The 18,092-nt window shown below is 56.9% G+C and overlaps 1 protein-coding gene across 2 annotated transcripts in view; it reads right to left on the bottom strand.

Moving 5' to 3' along the window:
- The window catches only part of Tesc (tescalcin), a 29,889-nt gene extending 12,090 nt beyond the window's left edge, over nucleotides 1-17,799 (bottom strand). Inside the window, exons 1-2 of one of the 2 annotated variants that reach the window (XM_028878810.1) lie at nucleotides 17,738-17,799; nucleotides 2,699-2,767 (exon numbers count right to left, since the gene is read on the bottom strand). In XM_028878810.1, the coding sequence (XP_028734643.1) occupies nucleotides 2,699-2,767; nucleotides 17,738-17,799 (131 nt within the window). Of the gene's footprint in view, nucleotides 1-2,230; nucleotides 2,363-2,698; nucleotides 2,768-17,737 lie in introns of those variants that run through there. The other variant, XM_037198649.1, reaches the window with a different exon arrangement.
- Nucleotides 17,800-18,092: the final 293 nt, after the last annotated feature.

Below are 18,092 nucleotides of genomic sequence, written 5' to 3'. Positions count from 1 at the left end.
CAGCTCACTAGCAGAAATACTCCGGCCCCAGAGTGCACACTCCCCTCCCCCTAGCTTGGACCTTTTGGCTTTGGAGAGAATTAGAGCTATGGGCCCCCATTCCTGCCCAGACTCCCAAAGAGGATAGGACACGCATCCAGCCCACAAAGGACACACACAACCAAGGAAAACCACCCAGGCTGGGCTGGCCTCTTCTGTAAACCCAGTGCCATGGGCTAGTTTCCGGTGGCTTCTGAGCGCCCCCCCCCCCCCACCCACACACACACAGCTCAGCTGCCGAGGTCACTCTGCTAGGCCTCAGGGCAGAGTTCACAGTGAGCTCACAGAGCACACGGTTTTCCCATACTGGGGAAACTGAGGCCTCGTGGGCACTCTTCAGGGCAGGGATCTTGTCTCATGGGGCAAATGTCTTCCCAGGCAATGCTGGATGGAGGGGACACTGGGGTCGACAGCTGAGTGGGATGGACAGAAAGACAAGAGACAGGACAGCAGACTGGGGAGAATTGTGCACTTTCTGATGGACCTGAAGCAAGAAAGACAGATGACAGACAGACACACAGCACAGGGCAGCCCTGGGTGGGGGTGGGAGGGGGTCAGCAGAAGGGGAGGCCCCGTTCACTATGACTAAGGAGCAGCTGGGAGGGGTGAGGGCCCACCTTGGGGCACCACGTGGATGTGTAGCTACAGGTCTGCTGCGGCATGTGGGCTGAGGCCCTGGTCAGGCACACATACATGCAGGAAGCATGTCAAGCCAGTTGGGGGTGAGTATCTTCCCCGATAACCCAGCCGGAGGCTACCCTCCCCAATCCAGCCCCCAAGGAACCCGACTGGTCACACTGCTCATGATACGGGATAGGTTGGCTTAGATGCCATAAACTTCTTGGAGAGCACCCACATGGAATGAGGAGGTGACTATTAACTATGCTAAGAGCCAGGGTTCTGCCTGCCTACAGCATGGAGGGTCCCCTCAACATCCCCTCACCCTGTACAGTTGGACCGTCCCCCCCTTTGATCTCAAGCTCACCTCTGCGCAGATGGGACCTTCGTGAGGTCCCTCCCTCCCAGGACTCAGGATTTCTACACCCTCCAAGCAGATCAGCAGGCTCTGATCTACATCTCAGGTGGGGTACAATAACCTGGCCCATTTGCCAAATGTCTGGGAGCCAGCTGCGCACATCTGTGAGCCGAGTGCTCAGATCCAAGCTCAAAGCAGCCGCCTGCTTTACCCAGAAGGCTGGCCCAGAAAGAGAGGACTGGTCCAAAGCCACACAGCCAAGAGCTTGAGGTCTGTCTCCCAGGTAAGGCTGGGTCTGCCCCTAGAGCCTGCTCCTCAATTCTAGGCAAGGCAAAACAGTCTGTTTCTGGCCCCTGGCCACGGCAATTGGCTCGACACTCAGGCGCCTGAGCCCATGAGAGCAGGTGAAAAGCCAGGTGACTTCATGGGGTGTGCCCAGGTTTTTCCTCTGGGCTGCTCTGCACAGATCAACCTTGTTTTGATAGAATTGGAGGCCAATTACATTGAGACCAGAGGCCACAGAACCCTGAGACCATGGGAACCTTCAGGGTGCCACTCTGGGTTAATTATGTGCCTTTGTGTAGCAAGCAAGGAAACATGAGTGTGCACATGCCCCACCCCCCAAGGGCGAAATTAAGTCCATCTATGAAGAAGGGCGCTTCCCTGGAACCTGTGCGAGGCTTGCATCAGTGTTCCAATGAGGTCACCTTGAGACACCCTGCATATTTTAGGAGACTGCTATCTGCTAGAAAGTTTGTGACAGATGGTTCTTCACTTCTCAGGGTCTGTGGCTCCCACCTGTCAGTCCAGCTTCTTAACAGCCAGGAGGATATCAAGTGAGTCCAAGGCTAGCCTGGGCTATAGAGTGAGTCCAAGGCCAGCCTGGGCTATAGGGTGAGTCCAAGGCCAGCCTGGGCTATAGAGTGAGTCCAAGGCCAGCCTGGGCTATAGGGTGAGTCCAAGGCTAGCCTGGGCTATAGTGTGAGTCTAAGGTCAGCCTGGGCTATAGGGTGAGTCCAAGGCCAGCCTGGGCTATTTAGCGGTGATGCAGCTGAGGGGAAAAAGGAAAAACAGGGGACTGGGACTGTAGACCAGGGTGAAGCGCCTGCCTGACGTGTACGAGGCGGTGTTCATCCCCAATACCAAAAAACAAATAAATGAAGCCACAGTGGCAAACATCAACTTCCCTACCAGAAAGGAGACGCCACCACCCACCTCATCTTGTCCAAGGCTGGAATGACACAGAGGAGGAGGTAAAGCCTAGAGACAGGCTCATCGGGGTGAGGCCAGCACCCGGGGAACACAGCTGGATCAGCTGGCTCTCACTCCAGCACCAGGGAGGATCCAGCAGGCCCTCTGTGTGTGGGTGGGTGAGGGGAGGGAGCAAGACTTCAGGACTGGTCCAGATCGCACACTGCAGAAAGCGGCTGGGCAGGGCCGGGTGGCTGACCGCTTCCCTTGGTTCCTCCCCTTCCCTGGCTTCCCCTGCAGGCGTCTGATCCTTTAGGAAACAGAAAGGGCCCCTTCCTCCTCTCCACCGCGGCGTGTCTTAGAAAGACCCAGGAGAATCCACACAACAGGTTTGCTGCAGAAACTGGGAGAGTCCCCCCACACCCCCCCGGCAGCCAGCCCAGAGCCCCACGGACCCCAGGGAAAGAGATAACGCCCGGCTGCGCGTCTTACCGGATGGTGGGCTGGTCCCCGCTCAGCTGCTTGAATCTCCGGTGCAGTTGTTCGATCTGGTCGAGGAGACTGACAGAGAGGAGGGGGGGGGGAGAGGGAGAGAAGGAGAGAAAGAGAGAGAGAGAGAGATCATTGACTCATTGACATTGAACTTGAGGTGGTCTGAGGCTGCGGTATTCCTTGGCCCCTCCATCCCTCTTATAACACGGAGACATCCCCGTTGACCACATCGAACCATGACCGAGGGACACAGGAGAGCCCCCTTTCTGCCTGCTGGGGCAGCTCTGGGGTCATCAGCTACTCCCTCAGCAAGATGGTGGCTATTTATGAATGACAGCCCCTGACGGCGGTGGGCCAGGGACCACCAGCCACTCCCCCAGGCTTTGTCCTCCACCGCCTGTGAAAGGGCACCTTGGACCTGCTTGTTTGCCCACCCCACCCCACCCCTGCCATCCTCTCCCATAGCCTATGGGGCTTCTCTCGGCAGGGAGAGGGCCAGGAAGGGAGGGAGAGCAGAAGGGAGAAGGTGGGCCTGGAAGGAGAGGGAATCCCCAAAACATACAAACTCTGAGGCAGAGAGTGGCGCGTGACCCAAGGGGGTCCCTGCGGTCATCTCTGGCTTGACTATTGCCAGCTGCCACTCAGAAGGCCGAAGACCACAGCACTGGCAACCGGGAACTCTGGGATACAAGCCAAAGCACACCTTCCCTCATGGGACGTCACCTAGGTATACCCAGGTGCTTGATGCTCAGGGCCTTCAAGCACTCCTGAGGACCATGTCCAGTTCAGGCCAAGCCTGCCCGTGCAGTGATTGGGTTGGGGACCTGCCATACCCACCTGCAATCACCTCACGCCCCGCCCCCACCTCCACACCACCTCTCATTCTAGACGGTTGTGAATCCCTGAGACCTAACGGCCCTCCCCCTGTCCGGGAGTCTTCCCCGCCACCTTCCACCTCAGGCTCGAGCCTCAATTTGTTCAAGAATCCACCACAGAGTTCTCAAGCATCCCCAGCAGCTGCCGCTCACCAGGGAAGACTAGGGAAGGCTGCCAGCCTGGGCCAGGCACCGCTCCAGGGATTAGCTCATCCATCCCACACAGCCCCGGCAGGCAGGGGCTGCCTCCCCAGGCCGCACATGCAATCACAAATGCTGGGAAAGGTTGATCTCCAGGACGAGAGCTACCTTCCTAGAGAAAGACACGGCCATGGACAGCAGAGACGAGGCAGCAAGCAAGTGGACCAGGGGCCCACGCCCAGTATGTACGTAACAGGATGAACACAGGGTGCTGGTGGCCTGGTGGCCGGGCGGTGCGAAGCATTATAAATTAGAAACCACCCCAGACAGCCAAAGTACATAAGTGTGATGCAGCCAACCGATGGAACCGTATACAGTAATGAAGCCGGGCACCATATGTTAACACGGAACCAGAGAAGCCAGGCATGAAAAGGCATGTACTTCACGATTTCACCTGGGCAAAACTCATACTCAGGAAACACACATCTGCAGTGTTAGCCGTCAGGGCAGTGGCTGCCCGGGGGGCAGAGTAATGTGAATGGAGTGTGAGCAGGGCCTTGGGGGACAGAGAATATTCTATGTCTTGATGTGGGCATAAAGTGACACAGTGGTCTCCTTGGAAGATGTGGAGCTTCATGCTTATGGGTGAAGAACTTTTTTTTTTTTTTCCGATAGAGTCTCATGTAGCCCAGGCTAGCCTTAAATGGTCTATGTAGCAAAAGATGACCTTGAATTCCTGATTCCCCCTGCCTTCACTTCCTGAGCACAGGGATTACAAGTGTGTGCCACCACACCCAAGTTATTAGGAGCTGGGGGTGGGACCCAGTGCTCTGTGTGCTTCAGGTGAATACTCTACCCACTGGGCTACACTCCCGGCCCAGGGGCGCAATGCTTTCTGAGTGAGCCCTGTGATTCACCAAAAAAACTTTACCCACCACCTTCAGTAACACTCCCGGGGAGGAACGGGTCCACCAGATGCTAAGAGTATGCATGCACATCTGCATCTCTGTTGAGGTCCAGCTGCCCTCGCGGCCCAGCAGCCCTCACAGAAACACTCGGGAAGAACCAGAAGTATTTCCAAACTGGGACTGTTTTCAAAATGTCTCTCTGTATCAAACCTATCAAGTCTTTGACCGTCGGTTGCTGAGCTGGGTCCCCAGGCTGAGCCTGAACTTTGCCCAAGCAATTCTCCTGCCTCAGCCTCCCGAGATGCTACAACTGAAAGTCCTGCTCCATCTTTAGCCATTTCGTCAGTGTGGCTACTGGAAAGTGTAGAATTAGGTTACACCACAATTACTGGAAAACTCAGGCTTAATTCTGTCTCGTGCGACATCTCTAACAGATGATGGTGTACACACCCTTCCAACCAGCAATCCAATCCCTAGAACAAACCCAAGGAGTGATGAGTATAGAAAACTGGCCACAGGAAGCTCGCCTGCCTTGTAATAAAAGCTAATAACCACCACACTGTGGAGAAAATGCCAAGCCCCCAGGAGACCGCAAGCATCCTGGGACATCCTTAAGTCGGAATACTACACAGCCTTGAAAACGTATTTGAGACAGAGTCTTATGTATCCCAGGCTGGCCTTGAATGCTCTGTGTAGTTGAGGATAATCCTCCTGCCTCCACCACCCAATGCTGGAACTACAAGCATACGCCACCACATGTGACTTATGTGTTGCTGGGGGATTGAACCCAGGGCTTCATGCATGCTCACCATGCTCGCTAGGGACTGGGCCACATCTCCAGCCCTTGAAAAACTATTTTGAAGGAGTGAGAGTCAGCATGTAGTGTTCCCGGCATGTCACCAAGGGGACAATCCAACCAGCCGAGATGATGCTTGACGTGAAGTTCACGTTGAAGGTGTGGGATCACATGGGACAGAGCACACAGCAACTGGGACCTGAGGCTTGTCTCCGACTTGCCTGTGTTTTCCAGTTTCACTCCGTACAGTGCGTAGGCATCAGCCATCACAACATTTCCCTGCACATGTCACAGTCCATATGGGACAGCAGACGCTCTCAAAATTACTAATAAGTCATCCTTGGCTCGGTGCCGTGGTCCGGGCACATGTGATCTTATAAAGGACATTTTTCCTTCCCTTTCTCCCTCCCTTTTTGAGACAGGCTCTCATGAGGCCCAGGCTAGCCTCCAACTCACTTATGTAGCCAATGATAACCCTGAGCTCTGATCCTCACCTGTGTTGGGGATTGAACTCAGGGCCTCGAGCATGATAGGACAATGCTCTACCAGAGCCAGAGCCCCAGCGCCTCAGCCTGATTTGTTGGTTTGAAACCGAGTCCTCCAATATAGCTCTGGCTCTCATCGAACTCACGATGTAGACCAGGCTGGCCTCAAACTCAGAGAGATCTACCTGCCTCTGCCTCCTGAGTGCTGGGATTAAAGGCGTGGTCGCCATGCCTTATACTTCTGGTGAGCATAAGTTGTAAACTGCGCTTCCTGGAGTTTCTAATAACCACTGACCCACGTCCAGGTGAAATTAATTTTAGTGATATAATTTTAGTCCACAATATCTAAAATACTACCATGTCAACACATCAAGTAATAAGGCTTTAGAAGGCCGGGTGAAGTCTGCGCCTCACATTTCACTGGGAAGAAAAGAGTGATGGGAAAGATGTTTCCAGCACCCCCCACCGCCCCGGGGGGGGGGTGCGGGCAGGAGGGGCTGTCCGTTGCCGGTCTCTGCAGCCTGAGACAAGGGACAGTATGGTGGCAGAGGGTATGGTGATAGCTCTGGACCCCAGGAATCCTGAGAAGGTGGAGGCCGTGGGAATGGCTGTGGTGGACTGTGCTGGCTTCATCCACTAGTACAAGTTTTAGAGTCTTCACCTTCAGGGAACATAGGACTCCAGGTCAGGGACCAAGACCTGTCACCCCTGGCAAGACAAGATGGAGAGTAGCCAGAGAGAGGGCTGGGGACGGCTGGGAGCCGGCAGCGGACCTGGTGAGGAGAGAGAGAGAGGCTCGGACACAGGAGCGGTAAGTGGGACCATGGTACCCGAGTCTGCTCTCCTCAGGGGCTCCCTAAGCCTCCCTGCTTCCTGTCCTCTGCAGCCACACCAGCCTGAATATGAATGCTCGACCCCCAGGAGCACACCAAATAGGATCTGGGGACTTTCGAGGTACCCGGAGCTCTGTGGCTTCACCATCCTAAATGACGGGGGGGGGGGGGGGGGGGGGGCCGGGACCCCGTGGCCGCCGCCCCAGGTTTACAGAGGCTGCTCCTTAAGCATCATGCTGCCTCCTTCCCTGACAGAACAATAACACCTCCCACCTCCTAGGAGGTGGCTCCCATGGTGACATGCCATCCTAGTCACAAATGCTATTCACAGCTCTCCAAGGTGAAAACAACCACGTCCCCCGTGGATGGCTGGCTGCATGCACGAGGGGAAATCCACAGGCACAATCCTGTTCACAGTCGAAAGAGCAGCTGTTGCGACCCTCACTGGTGCAGGGTGGGACAGTGACAATTGTCCCTGGCACCAAGGCCACCTAGTCCACCTGTCCACCTGTCAAGCGCCCAGCTGTGTGATTCCTTGGAAGGGGGACACGGACTCTTGCTGGGCAAGAGCCAGGAGGAGAGGGTGCAGATGGATAACGGGTGGGCGCAGGGTTTAAATGGGGGTGATGGAATGTTCTGGAAAGAGAGGCGGCGATTTAGGACACTAAAGGCAGGGAGCCCAACCAAGATGCTCACTTCACAGCGTTAAAATGGCCAGAGAGAGACCAAAATGGGGGGAGTTTATGTGTGTGCATGTGAAGGGGGTGAGGTCAACATCTGCTGTCTTCTTGTCTCTCCCCGCACCTGAGCTCACAGATTCAGCCAGAGTCCCAGGGCTCCTCCCCTCTCTGCTCCCTGCGTGCTGGGATTGCATGTGTGTTACTACTCTGTATATGGGTGGCGAGGGATGGAACTTGGTTCTTCGTGCTCGCAGGGAGGGCACTGTACCGACTGAGCCATTGCCCAACAGTCCTAAGATGGTCATTTTTTGTCACACGAACTTTGGCCCCAGTTGAAAGAGCCGCGTCTACTACTTAGCTCTGAATCTGGGTGGAGAATCAAGAGCCATCCTGGCTTGCCGTCTGTCCCCTGAGCAACTCCAGTCTTCAGGGCTCTTCTGCTGCCTCTGGGCTCCACAGAGAAGCCACCTGGGGCTCCAGACACAGCAGTGACTAATGCCGGACTGGGGGGGGGGGAGGGAGGGAGGCTGGGCTTCCGGAGCCTTGCAGGGGAGCCTGTGCCAGCTGCCCTCTCGAACACCCCTCCCCCACCCACCTGCCAGCGCCGCGGCAGCCACAGCCCTGGTGTGCACCCACCACACTGCCGTGGACTTTAAAAACCTGCTCAGGGTGCACCCGGCCTTTTGAAGTGGTTTTTCAAATCCAACAGGGAGGCAGGCAGGCACACAGACCCTTTGGACCCTCTTCCGCGCAGACGTTTCAGCCCAGTGCAAAAGCCACAGATGTCCCCAGGCAGAGCCAGCCCGGCCCACACCAGCACAGAAATACCACCATCTGTGGTCACCTCGGGGCCCCAAGGGTCCCCCACTGGGGTCTCTGTGGGCTTCTTCTGCACAGCACACATCCTTGGAGGGGGAGTCGGCACGATGCTGGGTGGATTGCTTTTGCTCTGCCACACACCCTGCACTCTAAGCAAAGGAGGCAAGGCAGAAAGCCGTGAGTGGGAGAGCACGGCTCGGAGCGTTCCAGTTGGGGTGTGCCCGCCTTTCTCCAGCCCTACTTGGCTCTTTACCGTTCGCCTTATAGCAGGACTAAAGAGAGTGACAGCCCTGACTCAGAGGCAGGAGCCGAGCCAGGGCTCAGCTCTTCTCACAGTGCCGCCCCGCCCGGCACACCCCCACTTCCCTGCTCAGGAGGCAGGATCAGAGAGGCCGTGTGACTCCCCGAGGGTCACACAGCTCAGAAGAGCAGAGGTAGGGGCTGTTCTCCCGGCCACGTGCCGCCGTGCTCTCTGTGCGCTGGAGCAAGGGGCACATGCATCTCCGCACACGAGTGGAGCGATACGGAAGGGCGGGGCAGCCTCCATCCAAGCCGATGTTGTTCGGAGAGTGGGTGCCGTGCACAGCATCCAAGAAGAGACAGCTCAGCCCCGCCTTCAGAACCATCCCAGCTCCGGGTTTATCCCGAGGCTGAAGCAAGCGGCGGTAACTTACCTCACGTGCATGGGAAGAAGTCGCAAAGAAACCGGCCCTGCTTTCTGAGGGCTGGCGCAGGCTGCACCTGCCACTCCAAACACATACATGGCCCCTGGAGAAATCCAGGGAACGCCTTCATGGTCTACTAAAGCTTAGAAGAAAGCTTTCCCTCCCTGAACAGGGCCTGGGGGCACACACCTGTCAATCCAGCACTTAGGAGGCTGAGGCAGGAGGATCTCCAGTTCAAGGACAGCTTGGGCTGCAAGACAGGGAGGGAGGAGACACACCCAGACGCCAGAAACAAGGAGAGATGGAGACCCCCACAGGGTGATGAGCAGAAGTTGCTGGATGCTATTAGAATGGCGGCAAGCCCTGATGGCTGTAAACCCATCGAGAGACCCTGCTGGCCATGGATCTGTGTAAGCTTAAACCAGGACCCCACCAAACACTGAAACACAAACAGTGGCCATCCAGGTCGGGTGGGTTGAATAGGAACATTTCTGCCAGCCCAGGCTCTACCTCTGCTGGGCGGAGGGGGAGGAGGGAGGCGAGCCCCACGTCGAGAAGTTTACACAGAAAGTGTTTGCACACTGATGATAACCCCGAGGTACTTAGCACAACAGATGCAAAAGTAATCTTAGAAACCATTTCTATGACTCAGTATGCTCAGGACCCCTGCCAGGGGGAGGGACGGAGATAGCCCTGCCAGGGGGAGGGACGGAGATAGCCCTGCCAGGGGGAGGGACGGAGATAGCCCTGCCAGGGGGAGGGACAGAGATAGCCCTGGCAGAAGATGAGCCTAAAATCAAGTCAAACCATACAAGCAAATGAACCAAAGGAGGATATTCAAACCCGACAACAAGAACTTAAAAGTGATCAGTAAAGTAATTAGAATTTAAAAGTTTTGCTGGGTGTGGTGACACACACCTTTAATTCCAGCACTCAGGAGGCAAAGGCAGGCAGATCTCTGTGAGTTCAAGGCCAGCCTGGTCTACAAAGGGAGTTCCTGGACAGTCAGAGCTATACAGAGAAATCCTGTCTCGAAAAACAAAACAAAACAAAATTTAAAATTTTTAATGGATGTCTTAGGATTTCTATTGTGATGAAACACCATGACCAAATCAAGCTGGGAAGGAAAGGGTTTATTTGGCTTACACATCCACATTGCTGTTCATCTTAGGAGGAAGTCAGGACAGGAACTCTAGCAGGGCAGGAACCTGGAGCCAGGAGCTGATGCAGAGGCCATGGAGGGGTGCTGCTGACTGGCTTGTTCATCATGGTTCACTCAGCCTGCATTCCTACAGAACCCAGGACCACTAGCCCAGGGATGGCACCACCCACAATGGGCTGGGCCCCCCACCCATCAATCACTAATTTAAAAAATGCCCTTCAGCTGGATCTTAGGGAGGCATTATCTCAATTGGGGGTCCCTCCTCAGATGACTTTCGCTTGTGTCAAGTTGACATAAAACTGCCCAGCACAGCGGGTGACGGCTGCAACCGTGCTGGAGAGAGAATTAGTGAACTGAAGGGCACGCCTAAGGAAGTGATGCTGAATGTGTCTCAGAGCAAGGGAGAAACATGGAAGGAGGTGTTCAGGAGGCAACAAGAAGGTCCAACATATTTATAACGGGAACCAGTGAGGGGCAAGATCGCCAGGAGACAACACTTTTGTGATAGAAGATAGGAGTCTTCTTTAGAATCAAATGACACAAACCATCCCCAGGTTATGATCACATCTAAAAATGCCAGCACAGGGGCTGGAGAGATGGCTCCGTGGCTAAGAGCAGCCAATGTTCTCCCAGAGGACCTGGGTTCAATTCCCAGCACCCACATGGCTGCTCACAACTGTCTGGAAGGCCAGTTCTAGGGGATCTGACATCTTCACACCACTGCACATAAAGTTAAATATTTTTTTTAAAAAAAAGAGTGTGTGGCACACAGTTGCCAGAATTAAAAAAAAAAAAAAAAAAAAAAAAAAAAAAACACCAACACAAGTTTTAAAAGAGGGAAAATAGGTTTCAATAACAAAAGAACAAAAAAGCCATTAGACAAAAACCCAATTTATCAATAGCAACCCAAAACAGAACATTGGGTGGGGGTGGAGAGAAATCACCCAGCAAGCTCAAATTTTATACCCAGTTCAATGCTCATTCATAGATGCCCAGCAAAAGAGTTCAGTTTATAATTCACAGAGAAGAAATCTATGGGGAAAAAAACGTATTAAATAAGAAGAAGATTTATAATGAGTGGCGTTTTTGAAAATAAATGCTTGCCCAAAAGGATAATTAGCCAGCTGGTAGGTAGGCTTGAAAAGTAAAAACACACAGCCAGACAAAACTCAGCACAGAGGCAGAGGTAACAGTTTGTTTTAGGCGTGTCCACGATGGGAGAGGAGGGAATTATGGACCGTGGATGTGAGAACGGCCACACAGGGCTGGCGACATGGCTCAGAGAACAGAGGTTCTTGCCGCTGAGCCTGTGTGCATGCACACAAATACAATTTTAAGAACTGTTTACATTGGAATGTGCTCATCACCCTATAATGAGAACGATTCAAAAGCCTTGGACTGTGGGTGGTTCGGGTTTTACTTTGTGATGGATGAGGTATCTTGGGGATGGGAGCCCAAGTCAAAACACAAAAGGGATTGGATATTTTGGGTTGATTCCAGGCAGGGTCTCATGTACCCTCGGGGCTGACCTCAGACTCCGTATGCAACTGAAGATGACCTTGAATTTCTGATCTTCTTGCCTGCAACCTCCGCCCCCCACAAGTCCTGGCACCACCACACTGGTCTTATTTGGTGCTGGGTTATTGGACCCATGGCTCTGAGCTCGTTACGCTAAGCAGGCGCACCATGGACGGAGGCCCTATATAATATTTTTAAGGCATCTATTCTGTTTTGTTTTCATGGCACCATGTTAGGCGAGTGCCATAACCCATTCCCTGTTAAGCTTCCCTGCATGTGTCTTGAGTGTAGGGAGGAATTTTCCACGTGGGGGTGTCACACCCGTGCTCAGAAGTCTGTATTTGGGAGCACTCAAGGTTGGAGATGGGTGCTCAGCGCGTGCTTGCCTGGGGCCCCTCTTCAAGCCGCGGCCCTTGAGGCAAGATATTCTCCACAAAGGGGGCTTGAGGCACAGCTCAGGCTCCTCCTGAGGGGGCTCTCGGAGGCTCAGCCTCATCAGCAAAGCCCCTGCCTCCCCTTCTAGAGGACCTCAGGCCCTGGCATGACCTTGGACACTTCCTGTCGCCTCCCAAGGGGAATGGAAAGCCACTCCTGACAGCCTGCCCATCCGAAAAGGTCACACCGCAGGGACAACAAAGGGCCTTCTTGTCCCAGTGCCTAAGGTAACCGCCGCCACCAACGGAAATGCCCAGTTGACCTTCTGGCTTTATGAATAATTCAGGTGGAGCAAGTGACAAGGTGGCTGGTGGCCCGGCTCCTCCCTCGGGGCCCTGGCCCCACCTTCTTCCTAGAGCAATGGGTCCTTCAGAGGTGCAAAGACCCCATGTCCCTCCCCGAAGTGCTTTGGGGACACAGGAGCTCCTGATCTGTCATCTGACCTGTCACCCAGCCGGCGGTACGCCTGAGCTCTGATTAACCTCCCATCTGGGGGAAGGAGGACTCTGTTAGCTCAAAACAAAATGCCGTGCCCATAGTGGGCGGGCAGGGAGGCCGGGGCGGGAAGAAGCACAAGGAGCTCATTACTGCAGGTCCCCAAGCCAGCGAGTCCAGCAACCGCCACCTGCACTCCCACAGACAACACACGTTTCTCTTTGGAACAGATGCGAGCCACCCTGGAGGCCCCCAGGAGACAGATGGCTCACACCCCAATCTAACTGCCTACCACCCGGCATGCAAGTTCTAGAACATTCCATACCACCCAGAACCCATCCTGTCAGACCTGAGGTCCAGTGCAGCCCAGTCCACCAGCGTGTGGCTGTAACGTGCTCGCCGCCTCTCCTGGGCATGCCAGGGACCCGAAGGGTTGCGGGCTCTGCCTTTACCTGTGGTCGGTCTCTCTCTCTCTCTCTCTCTCTCTCTCTCTCTCTCCTCTCCACATTTGAAACCTCACAGGAGGACCTGCTCTGGATTCGAATTCAGCATCTAAGTGACCATGGGCAGTCACTTTCTGAGCTAAACCTCCGTTGTCTGTAAACTGGCCATGAGGAGGAACCCTCCCTCAGTGAGCTTTTACAAGAGAAGATGGTGTCCTCAAGGCAGGGGAGTAGCTGCTGGGAGGCGGCAGTGGCGCACACCTCTAATCCCAGCACTCGGGAGGCAGAGGCAGGCGGATCTCTGTGAGTTGGAGGCCAGCCTGGTCTACAGAGCGAGTTCCAGGACAGCCAGGGTTATACACCGAGAAGCCCTGTCTGAAAAACAAAACAAAAAACAAAAAAAAAAAATTGTTTTAATTTCCTCCTTCCCCCCATTTTTCTAGAGATAAGGTCTCTCTGTATAACCCAGGCTAGCCCAAACTCATGATCCTCCTCCAACCTTCTGCTGGGATGACAACAGGTGTGTACCAGGTACAAATGGCCTCTAAGGCTCCTGTCCTGAGAACCTGGAGAGATTCGGGTAAGCCCCCTTTTGTGGGGCTCCCAGGGTCGACAGCGTTGGCCACTGCTGGGGCAGTGGCTTTGGCTGGCTGCTCTCGTGCCTCTGGGGAGGGCTGAGTACAGAAGTGTCAGCCCCAGGCCATTCCAGCCTCCCCCTGTACCTCAAAAGATCCTCGAGCTTCTGAAGGGCAGAGAACCCACCCATCCCCCAGCCTCATCCAGGGCCTGCAAGCCTTAGGAACCATAGGCAGAGGTCGCTCCCAGACAATGATGTAGGCCTGAGCCGGCAACCTAAGAAGCAGACGAGGCAGGAGGGTCCTGAGTTCAAGGCCAGTCTGGGCTACGTGGGAAGACGGTATCAAAAATATTTTAAAAAGCAGAGGTCAGGGGTGCAGCCAACTGGCAGAGTACTTGCCTAGCATGTGTGAGGCCCTGGGTTCCAACCGTAATTCTATGAAGAAGTCTATGGCCTAAGAAATCACACCCGGGGTGGGAGGGATGGAGGGTGGGAAGGAGGGGGGATGCTGGACTCAATGAAAAAGCAGGAACCAGGCCCCAGCTGCCCTTGGCTCTCCGCTGGAGGGGAGGGAATCTCCCCCTCATCCATCTGCAGAGCCTCCATGACCTCATCCATGCAATGGGCCAGCAGTGTCCCTGGCAGGGTCCAGGAACGGCAGGACCTTGCAATTGGCATGGGCTGGCGCTTGGCGCTGGGCAGATGTCACGGGCCTGCCAATGTGGCCATGAGGCCTGAGCTCTGGCCCCAAGGCCCTGCTGCTTCTGGCAGCTTCTTGGCTCTGCAGGCATGGAGAGAACGTCTTGGAGACAGGAGGACAGACCGCTGCCTTTCCCAGCAGCCTCCTGCCTGGCTTCCATCAGGAGTGGGCAGGCGGGAGCACCCCAGGCTTGATCTCCCTTCTGGAAAGACAAGCTAAGTCTAGGTGGGTGCTGGTTTGGCTCGGAGGGAGGCTTGAGCCATGAGTCAGTGAGTTCTCTCTGTGGAGGGGGGAGCGGTCTTTGCTGTGCCCTGCGCAGGCCGGCAAGCTCCATCCTTCCTCTGCCAGGCCCATTTTCCATGGGGTGGCTCTGGGCTGGCACGGACAAGGCCTGTAGGGGGAGGTGGCCCTTGGCTCAGTGATGCTTTCTGGGTTATGAAGGGTTCAGTGACAGCCCCCCACCCCACCCCGTGTGAGCCTCGTATGCGTTCATTGCCAACCAGCAACTGTGGAGGCACACTGACGCCCATCTTTTAGGGGGGCAGGTGATGGTGCAGAGGTGGTGGGAGGAACCCAGCCTATTAATGGGGGGAGGGGGCAGGTGATGATGCAGAGGAGGTGGTGGGAGGAACCCAGGAACCCAGGGAGTTAGGTGAGCATGTCCAACCAAGGCTTCATGAGAGTGGCCAGGCAGGACAGTTTTCTAGGGAGCAACAGCTTTCAGAGCCCTCACAGTGACGGGAACTTTGCCCTGAGACAGGGCAGGGAGATAAGATCAGAAATCTTAACCCGGGAGGAAGTGATGGGAGAGCATTCTCCTATCAACAGAAAACGGCACAAAAGACGCTGCGCAGTAGACTGGCCACAGACCGGCTTGTGCAAAGGTCCTGGGGTGAGGGAAGGAAAAGCAGTCCACCCTGGGCAGCGGTTTCTACCCTGGAGGTCAGAGAGGCAACAGAACCCTTCATCTCCACCTCCGCGCCTGGCTGTGGGGCTGGAGGCAAGATGCTGTCTCTTTCGGAGCCTCATAGGGGGAAAATGGCCATATCACCATCGCCCTTCCTAGAAAAATGTGGGTGAAGACCTTCTGGGTGTCTTACAAAGTGCTCAGTGTCGGAGTGGGCAAGCCCAAGTGCAACGTGTCCCCCTGGTCACCCCAGTCCTGGGACGCCTTCCTAAAGTTCTCACAGACGCAGCCCTGTCCAGCCCACTAAACTTCACGCCAAGCCCAGTCCCTTCCCGATAGCATCACCTCCTCAGGTCCACACAATGGCGAGGCCCAGGTGGAGCACCGAGGCCCAGAGGGACCGTGTGTGACCTGCTGAAGGTCTCACGGCAGGGCTAAAGGGGCCAACACTTAGCTCGATGCGCCTCTGAGGGCTGAGAAGCACCTCCAAGGAAGGTGCTGCGCCCATCTGACAGTAGAGGAAACCGAGGCACCCCAGAAGGTGGGCTGCAGGGCAGCCTGAGCCTCGAGGGCTGCTGTGCCATCCATCGGCATGACAACGGCCTCCCGCCACAGGGCCCTGGCACCTGCCGCTCCTGTCACATGACTCGCTCAGTTACCTGTCCGCCCCTCCCCCGCCCCCGGTTCCCGGAAACATAACACCCCACGGGGTAGATCCCCGTGCTGTGCATCCTGCTTGGGAATATGGGCCTCTCTGGGTGACAGACACAGCCACATTCTCTAAAATCTTCCAAAACCCGGGTCCATAAAGATTCGCCAAGTGGGTGAAAGTGCCCAGACGGCACCAGCCACCTTCAAGGCCTGCGGGACTCCAGGAAGCACTGTCCCCCCGGGTTTAACAACCTCGGGTTCCCGACCCCCCCCCCCCAGCTCCTTTCTGAGCCCAGGCAGCAAGAGAAGCCACCTCAGCCATCAAGCCTGAGCGGAGCATCTGTCACCGTGGGAGGCTGAGCCCAGGAAACTGACAAGGCTCCCAGCATGCTTTGCGGCCCATCACTGTCAAACCCACAGCCCGCTGGAATTCCCCCCCAGAAGGCCCTGGGTGCTGTCCTGGTAGGGGTTCAACCTGCGCCCGCTGGGCCAGCAACTGGCGATGGGTCAAACTGAGTCAGGAGTGGGTGGGGCCTCCGTCCTGTCACGTGGGCCTCAGGGATCGCGTTTATAAAACTTTCTGTTTGTTTGGGGTCAGTAAAGTGAATTCAGAGAGAAAACTCAAAAGTGGGGCTTGGGCGAGCGCTGCCCTGCAGTCCCAGAACTGGGGAGACTGAGGCAAGGAGGGTCCAGGATCACAGCAGCCTCTTCAAACAGCAGTGCACACTGCGTGCACACACTCCCGGCTTGCACGCAGGGTGCACACACTCCCGCTTGCTTTGCACAGTTTGCACACACTCCCGGCTTGCACGCAGGGTGCACACACTCCCGCTTGCTTTGCACAGTTTGTACACACCCCCGGCTTGCACGCAGGGTGCACACGCTCCCGGCATGCACACGCCCACACTTGCCTTGCACACATTCCCAGCTTGCACACCGTGTGCACACACTCCGGACAGCGCTCCCTCCCACCGTTCGCTCTTGCCGGGACCGGACGGCTCCGATGTCGCCCTTAGTGAGTTATGTAAACGACTCTCTAACCGGATCCACTCCACACTTTGGCACTCTGCGTGCGCGGGGGTACACGCTCGGCAGTTTGGGACTGTCTATGACTTCACCGGGCTCTAGGGAGGCGGGTGGCAGCGGGGGTCCCCTCTCGGTGGCTGCTGACTGGCTGCTCTCAACTCCGCAGCTGCCTCCAGCCGCAGCTCCCGGCGTTTGGGGCACCCACGGGGCACCAGAGCCGGCAAACTGAGACAGACTGGGAGACGGAAACTAACTAGCCCAAGGTCACACAGCCTTGGAAGGGCTAACACCGGCTTTGTCTGGGTCAGCAAAGCAGGTTCTGCCCGCTCGCCTGCCCAGGTCCGGGTCCACGCGCCGCTTCCGAGCCCAGGGTCAAGCGCAGGGCGGACCCGCACTTCCTTACGCTCGCCCAGCCGGGTCTCTGCGGTCCGGGGAGCGCGAGCCAGCTCCGAGGACGCGGGGCTCGGTGCCCAAGCCTGCAGCCGGAGGTGGGGACTGCGGGGAGGCCAGAGGGTGACCCCCCCGCCTAAGGTCACCGCGGGCGGCGCGGCTCCTCCGGGTGCCGCCACTTCCAAACTTTCCTCCCTGCGCATCCCCAGCCGCAGACTTGCCGGTGCGGCGCCGCGCGCGCTCAGCGCTCTCCGGGGCTGCCGGGGCGCCGGCTCTCGCAGCCGCGGCCACTTGCCCGGCTCCGCCCTGCCCTCCGCCTTGGCTAGGGGAGGCCGGTGTCTCATCGCCTCCCGCCACCCACCCACCCCTCCACCCCCGTCGGGGGGTCCCCCCTCCAGCCCCTCTCGGGGACATCGCCGGCACAGCAGCGGGCGGGAACCCATTGGAAGCAAGCAACCAACCGGAGAGCGAGGCACAGAGAGGGCCAGCCACTGGCCCAAGGTCACACAGCGCACCCGGCGGTGGCGCGAAGCGGGGGGCATGCAAGGCGCCGGTCCCCGCGCGCGGCGGGTGCTCGGCCACCGTCACGGTACTCACAGCCGGTCTTGCCCTCGAGCTCCCGCACCTCCTCGGACGCCGAGTGGGCAGCGCCCATGGTGCGCGGCGGGGCCCGGGGGGACGGGGGGGGCGCCCCCTCGAAGGCCGGGGACTCTGCCTGGGCTTGCGCTGAGCTCGAGCCGGGTGGGGACGCGGGGACAGCGGCGCGGAGCCGGTTCCGCGTGGGGCCCCGAGCGGCCTCTTATAGCGGCGGGCGGGCGGGCGGAGCGGCGCGGTCCTAGCGCTAGCCGGCTTCCCTCGCGGCCGTGGGGAGCGGGGGCGGGGCGGGGGCGTAGGGGGACCGGGAAGCGGAGAACGCAACTCCGCCATGCCCCTGCCGCAGCCCCGCGC

The sequence above is a fragment of the Peromyscus leucopus genome, chromosome 23 (assembly GCF_004664715.2).
Source record: "Peromyscus leucopus breed LL Stock chromosome 23, UCI_PerLeu_2.1, whole genome shotgun sequence".
NCBI classification, from domain to species: domain Eukaryota; kingdom Metazoa; phylum Chordata; class Mammalia; order Rodentia; family Cricetidae; genus Peromyscus; species Peromyscus leucopus.
This window is presented reverse-complemented; position numbering and strand designations above follow the sequence as displayed.